General features: G+C 39.1%; 2 protein-coding genes across 2 annotated transcripts in view; both read left to right on the forward strand.

The window, feature by feature from the left end:
* The window catches only part of LOC107043133 (metabotropic glutamate receptor 2), a 63,851-nt gene extending 59,180 nt beyond the window's left edge, over positions 1-4,671 (forward strand). Inside the window, exons 12-16 of the mRNA XM_015264863.1 lie at positions 1,632-1,855; positions 2,585-2,865; positions 2,997-3,301; positions 3,454-3,582; positions 4,448-4,671. Of these exons, the coding sequence (XP_015120349.1) occupies positions 1,632-1,855; positions 2,585-2,865; positions 2,997-3,301; positions 3,454-3,582; positions 4,448-4,669 (1,161 nt within the window). The 3' untranslated portion in view covers positions 4,670-4,671. The remainder of the gene's footprint in view (positions 1-1,631; positions 1,856-2,584; positions 2,866-2,996; positions 3,302-3,453; positions 3,583-4,447) is intronic.
* Positions 4,667-6,869, forward strand: LOC107036909. Its single transcript, XM_015255202.1, has 2 exons — positions 4,667-4,900; positions 5,032-6,869. Exons 1-2 carry the CDS (start codon positions 4,676-4,678, stop codon positions 5,182-5,184), a joined length of 378 nt encoding a protein of 125 aa, XP_015110688.1. The 5' UTR covers positions 4,667-4,675; the 3' UTR covers positions 5,185-6,869.
* Positions 6,870-7,295: the final 426 nt, after the last annotated feature.

Consider the following 7,295-nt stretch of genomic DNA (forward strand, 5'->3'; position numbering starts at 1 on the left):
CCCGCCGTTTGCCGCCCGATGTCTAGGCAATTTACCCATTCGATTGACCAAGAAAACAAGCACACGCTCGGTATATTTCGGGGTCTCGTTTCCCATACCTTCACCACCAGCTCAAAGCGAACGCGGGGCTTTTTCAAACAAAAGCGTTTTCTCTATTTTTATTATACTACGTATGACGTAGTGACGTGGAAATTCCCCATCACACCCTCCAACTGAATTTCTCACCGTGTTTGCCTGACTCTCAACTGACTCGTTTCACTTCTCCAACTTCTGTTGCTTCAAGTAATTGCTCTGTATAATTATTCTCCCTCAGTTGATTCCATTCTCTACACGTGTATTCGATTTTCATCTCGACTTTTTTGTGGTTTGACTCGTTCATGTCGGTGAGTCTTCTAATAAAAAAAATGATCATCCGATAGCATTAACTCTTTGTTACGTATCCTTGCGGTATCTGCCGCAATTGACAATCCCCCGGAGTCCTTTTTGCGTCCCGCTCCCTTTAGTTTTTTTTTATTTCTTCATTTCCCCCTGGACTCTGTTTTATTCCCTTTTACTCCCGACTATTACCTCTTTTTTTCTATTCTTAGTGTCTTATTCACGTTTTTACTTTCATTAATCCCATCCAGTCTTTCAGTGAATGCATTACGTAAGGGAATGAGGATATTAAGGTCGTCCTTGTGGAACTGTTTCTGTTATACAATTAATTCGCGAAAATTGCATTCTTGCGAGGTCTCGATGTGACAAGTGTGAGATTGAAGGTAACAACTGGAAATAGTGGGTCGGATGATCAATCATTGCCAACTATTCACATTGTTAAATATTACTGGCAATTCCGTATGCAATGCCAACAATTTTCTGGATGAAATGTCCGTACACTCTTTGGAAATATTCATTAAATTTTTCCTACTGAAATTTCTACGAATTTCACAATTAAAGATCTAAGATTTTAAGGAAGAAATCAATATTTTACGCTTTCGTAAACGATGGTAGATATTCATCAAATCTATGAATTTTCGTTCTATTGCGTTCAACTCACTAGCGAAGCGGTAAAAAGATTCAAGTCGACTTAGCTCTTAGATGAGTTTCCGAGAAATATCTCCGAATCTAAGGGAAATAGCGAAATTTTCGTATGGATCGTTTTTGTAAAGAGAATTTGGGGCTACAAGAAAGGTGATAATAAAAATTTTGCTATCTATCTAGGATTCCGAGATATTCATTGAAAACTGACCATCAGGGATGGCCATCAATCCTCCGATTCTTCAATATTAAAAGAATTTCCGACTTACATTGATCAAGGTTTAAATATACTAATCGAAATTTAAAAATAGTAAAATAATTGATAATCTAAATTTCTTATAAGGGATTTCCGATTATCCAAATAATCGTCAATCTTCCCAACTCAATCACTGATTAATGAATAATTCGAAATTTGACGATTTAAATTGATGATTACTTCAATAATTAAAACTATTGCTGACTAATAGTCGAAATTACTGAACTGAAGCCGATGGATTTGAAGGCAAATTGATGTCAGAATATCTTCGTAGTAAAAAATTGAATTTCATTGCCCCACTTTGATATTCTCAATAAAAAATGCAACATCGCAAAAATGCAATTGAATTTATTTATAGGACGCTTGTTGCTGGAGTTGCATGAGCTGCTCGGAGACATCCTACGTTTACAACGATACCTGTCGCATTTGCGAGCCCGGATGGGCACCTGATATCTGGAAATCTAAATGCATTAAAGTACCCGCTGAAGTTATCCACTGGCGCAGTCCATGGGCAATAGTGCCACTTGCATTCGCTGGCATTGGAATACTCAGTACTCTATTCACTTTTGTCGTTTTTTTGCGGTAAGTTATATTAACTTTCCTTCATTACACTTCTCTTCACTCCTCTTAAAAACTTTCATTCCATCCGCTGAATTTTTAATCTCATCAAGCGAGATTTCTCTTGTAGAACTATCAACTTTGGTTTATTTTGTTCGCACCGGATGGCTTAATCTCGTCTTCTCCAGTGGCCAATACAAACTATCCTTCGGTTTTATTGGTGATCAATTTACCCCATTGGGTCTAATGGATTCTCTTATGCACTGTTAAATAAACTTCACTAAAATTTGCGGGACACCAGGCAACGTAAAATTTTCAGAGAAAAAACTAGCGAATTTGATAGGAAACTCCAATCGATTTCCATTAAACTTGTTTGCGGATTCTATTATTTTTTGGCCGATTATATTGAAAAATCTCGCAGCCTTACTGCGCTTTTTTCACAGAAAATTCTGTAGAATTTAATCTTTTTACACTTTTTCAATTGCTAATTTTTCTGTAGAAATTTATCAATAGACTTTATTTTTCTTCTCTCCTCATATTCCATGGCGATAATAAAATATACCATAAAATTTTACACCGAATTTTCACTAAAATTCGAATGTCATTATCCTCTTCCCCCAAAATTGAATTAAATACCACTGCCCTGAGAACTACTAGTCAACTGTTCATGAAATTTCATTGCTTTCAACAGTATCTTCCATCGCACTCTCGATGAGTTACGTTAATTCCTAGTCTTTAACGATAATTCCAAAGGTTCAATGATACACCAGTGATAAAGGCCTCCGGCCGAGAGCTCTGCTACGTCTTACTCGTTGGAATTCTCTCCTGCTATGGAATGACTTTCATCATCCTGAGTGAACCCACAAGTTGGATCTGCACATACTTGCGCATTGGATTGGGTTTGTGCTTGAGCATCTGCTACAGTGCCATATTAACAAAAACAATTCGCATATCGCGTATAATAAATGTGGATAAAATATCGGTGAAAAGGCCATCGTACACCTCACCAAGGAGTCAAGTGGCTATTGCTATTGGTGAGATTGCCTCTATGTATTTCCCAGTCTCAATGAACAAAATAAAATACCTTTCTCGTATTTCATTCGCTTTGGCCACACGATCACACGTAAAAAAAGAGAATTTTCAACAGCTGTATTTTTTATTCCAGGAATAACCTCGGTCCAGTTGATCGGTGCAATAGCCTGGCTAGTGATAGAAGCACCGGACATCAAAGAAATTCATCCAAGTCCATTGACAGCAGTGCTCACTTGTCGTGTATCAACATTTTCACTGATGATGTCACTAGTATACAATATGGTGCTCATACTCCTGTGCACATTGTATGCATTTAAAACACGGAAAATACCAGCAAATTTCAATGAAGCTAAATACATTGGTTTCACCATGTACTCAACGTGTATCGTATGGCTGGCGTTCGTACCAATTTACTTTAGTACTTACAACGATTACACGGTACGTATTCTCATGATAATCCACGCATCCAGTAAAGTTCTGTCCACATTCAGCATCTCAGTGTGTGTCTTGGCGGGACAGAACTTATTTGGGCCAGTGCGTCATTAAAATTCTCATTAGTTGCACTTCACCTCGGCATTCCTTTTTCACAGATTCAAATAGCAAGTATGTGTATGTGCATCAACATCTCGGCTACGGTTGTCCTGGGATGTCTATTCACCCCCAAAGTATATCTCGTACTCTTCCAGCCGGAAAAGAACATCAGACCAGGCCATCCGAACGTAAGTACTGCGATCAAAGGCTTGCAGTGTCTTGAGATTTTTTTTTGGCATCAATAGAGGAGAAGCACTGTCCCAATCTGTTCGGTGAATGGACAATTCTTGGGAAATAATTTCATCAATATGTTTCGTTTTTGTGTCATTTACAGACTCATGTAGACTTCTTCGAAAATCGATAGGTCTGAAAATCCGACTCTCCAAATATTACGAAAAAACTATTGAACGGATTTCAATGGGATTTCTATTATTAAGTAGTTCAGCGCCTCTGTGAGGCCTTGGACTATAAATTATTGCGCAGACAAGAGGGTGCACTGTAGGAAGTTTCAAAACTTCTGGAGATCTCTCGGTCTGTCTGGAAATGTCCCGTTTATAGAAAGTAATAAAATTTTGAGAAAGAATGGAAGCACTAGATTGTTTAAAAAATTCATGAAAATTGTGTTGTTTTCTGAAATGATCTGGATATTTTTGTAACTTATTCAGACATTCAAAAAAACTCCATAAAGAACAATGAAAAAATCTGGGATTCTCGTTAAAATTCTAAAAAATCTCTACGTTTTCTACAAAAAGAGACGAAAAAATCCCAAATTCCTATTTTTCCACTTTGCCCGAGGGATTCCGTGCCCCAAAATTGGATCTAATACAGCCGCCTGAAGCCCCAACGAATACAGGGAAAAAAAGTGAATATCTAGATCAAGGCACTATAGCGTGAATAAATCCCGTGCATTCGCGCACTCAAAAAAATCGAAAAACATAAAAATAGAGTAAAAATAGATCACACCGAGATAAAGTTCTTTCCCCGGTTTTTCCCTTTGTTCCTCGTAGGTATACGTTTTTTAACAGCATATTTTCACGTTTATTGTGGCTTCAGATGGCACCGGGCGCCACCGGTGGTGGCAATGTGGGTCCAGGTCACCACAATCGACAGAACTACAGCATGCGTTTCGCATGCCCCCGGAGTCAAACAATGCAGAGTGTAACCTCGTATTCCCGAAGTAGTCCAACGAGGCACAGTCAGCCCGACGTGAAAGCTATCAACGGAGAGTCGCAGTTACCCGCGAGCCCATCCTGCGATGAGACCTCCTTCAGCTAGGTCGAGATGCCCCTCCCCTCGAGCCCAAAGGACCAGGAGAATAATTCACCTGAAGGGGAGGAATGTGTGCACAATGGTGAATTACGCGGTCATGCTGACGAAAATGGCACTCAGTTCACAGTTCCGCAGTTGCACGAACTACCAAAGAGCCATGATCTTCATGATGTGAGCAAGATGAATGAGCCAGTCTCACTTGATCCCCTGGATTTGTCTCTCACAGGATCCGTCCAGGTAATGACTACATCCTTACACCTCGTTTTCTCCTATTTCTCTCTCCTCATTATCTCCTGAGTGACATCTCAGCTCCTCGATGCTCCATTATCGCTTTTTCCCTCATATTTTTTTTACTCCTTGTTCTCCAGTCAGCTGAGATTGAGGCGATCACTTGTGGTATTATACCCACTATATCAGCGAGAGTCGGTGAGAATTATGAAAATGGAAATACACCATCCGGACACAGTGGAACACTCGTCATGTCCAGTCCTTCGCCAACATTCTCGGAGTTCTCGTCCTAATTTCGGTCTTTCATTATTGGTCCAGTGTTTTTAATCGTAGGAGTTGAATGAAACTATTGTAATGTCTTCCATAGGGCTTCGAGGTTTTAAATTTCCTCGGTTTTTTCTTCATTCTTGCCTTGTTGACTCGTTTAGGTAGGAAAATCGGGGGAAGTGCTGTGTTGAGGGAGTTTCGATGTCACTCCATTATGTGTCAGCCTGAAATTTAAGACCAACTAAGCCAAACGAGTCGTATCTTCAATGTAAACAGCGTACGAGGGATGAGATCTTGTTTATTCCCACGGTTGAGTGTTGATAGCTATCGGGAGAGATCTACTACTTGTGTCCATTTCCAAGTGCTATCGTTTCGTTCTGATGTTATTCCAGCCGACCTTCGATCCAAATACGGGAAAGGTCAGAGCTTTTTGGTTAGAGTTGTGCGAAGGACTAATGCATTCGTTTCTTTTTCTCAAGGGGTCTCAGGAGAAAAAATAACTGAAATGCGGGAAAAAAACGAAAAATTCGCGACATGAATTCTCAGCCAAAAAGACTCGGGAAATCGGAAATATGGCTTGAAGAGTTGTTTTTTTTTGTAGAAATGGGATGAGGCGAGTTGATAAACATCCGAAGATGAAATGGGGCGGAGGAAAAATTGAGGAAATGGAACGTGTGGGCAAATGGCAGTTCAACCACACGTTGTTTATGAAATAATTTTGTAAATACAGTGACTGTTAATTTTTACGATGAAAAAAGTTGAAGGGTGAAAGACATTCAACACCGGTATTTGGTTTCCGTTGTGCGTGTAGTAAATCGCAATTGCGGGGACGTATTATAATAGTGTTAAACTGAACGAACACCAACCGGGATTGGGCTCGTTTGCCTCGCAAACGCGTATCACGGGGACCAACTAAGTATCCGGTGGCCTCGTTTCCCACGAGCCCTCTTTAATACCGTGCAATGCCCGCAGACTGCAATTTTGTACATAAATTTTTATCGTCGTAGACAATTAGTGGATAATACTCGATATACAATAAATAAAAAAGAATAATTGCAAATTATTTTTTCAATTCAATTAGCAAAAATGTATCACTTGTTTCTGTTATTTTGCCTTTTGTTGATGACTTATCGACTTGCACTGAGATTTCAATTGTCAAATTTTTTTCCCATCGATGATGTTTCTTTGGCATTGGGAGTGACATTTTTTACATGGACAATCATAATCGCTTCGGGATTGGATATTAATTGCTGTTGAATTATTGAACAGATTGTTTTTTTTCTGTAACTGCTGTTGAAATCTCGTGCAGTTTTGCGGCACGAAACGAATTGCTAGGTAATAAAACAAAAAATCTATCGATTTAATATCGTGGTGAAGTAATTAATGTATATTAGGCAACAGTCAATTCCAGTCTTCACGTTGGGGTAATTATACGGAGACAAAAGTTGGAGAAAAATTAGCGAACTAGTCAAGTAATCGTGGAACGGGATCCATTTCTCGGTCTTTTTCACCCTAATTCGAGGCAAAAAGTGCGAGACGAATAGTGAGTTTTTCTAGTCAATGCCGAAACCGTAAGATTTACCATTTATTCCTTAAAAAAATATCCCATGAATGTGAATAATTGCTCAATATTGCGTAATCATTCACAGATGGGCAGGATTTTTTCTGTAGCCGAGAATGATTTTTTCTACTGCGGTCTAGTAAAATTTCTCTTTTGTCCGTCCCCATCTATGGAGTGGAAGCTAGCCGAAAATTCGTTTGCCGAAAATAGGAAAGCAGTGGTTCTCACGCTCGACCGAGTTTCCACCCTTGGAAGATGATTTAGCAGATTATTAAAGGCCGACAAAACTTGACAAAACTAATATCTATTAGCGTATTGAGTGCAAGACAATTAACAATTAACCATTTGTTTATTGTAGTTAATAATAATATGTGGATTTTGGGATTTTGGGGTTCTAGAGGTGACAAAACTCTGAAATTGCGAGGGTACCTTCAGAGGACCCCCACAGACTTTTGTCACCCCACAAATGTCAAAAAAAATATCAATTGACATTTTCCATTGATTTTTTTAAAAGTTAATTTTCTGCTAACCTGATTACTTGCATTCTAATTATGACAAAAGTCTTAAACCTCGAGG

This window comes from Diachasma alloeum, unplaced genomic scaffold (assembly GCF_001412515.2).
Source record: "Diachasma alloeum isolate Michigan unplaced genomic scaffold, Dall2.0 Dall_scaffold_00176, whole genome shotgun sequence".
Classification (NCBI taxonomy): domain Eukaryota; kingdom Metazoa; phylum Arthropoda; class Insecta; order Hymenoptera; family Braconidae; genus Diachasma; species Diachasma alloeum.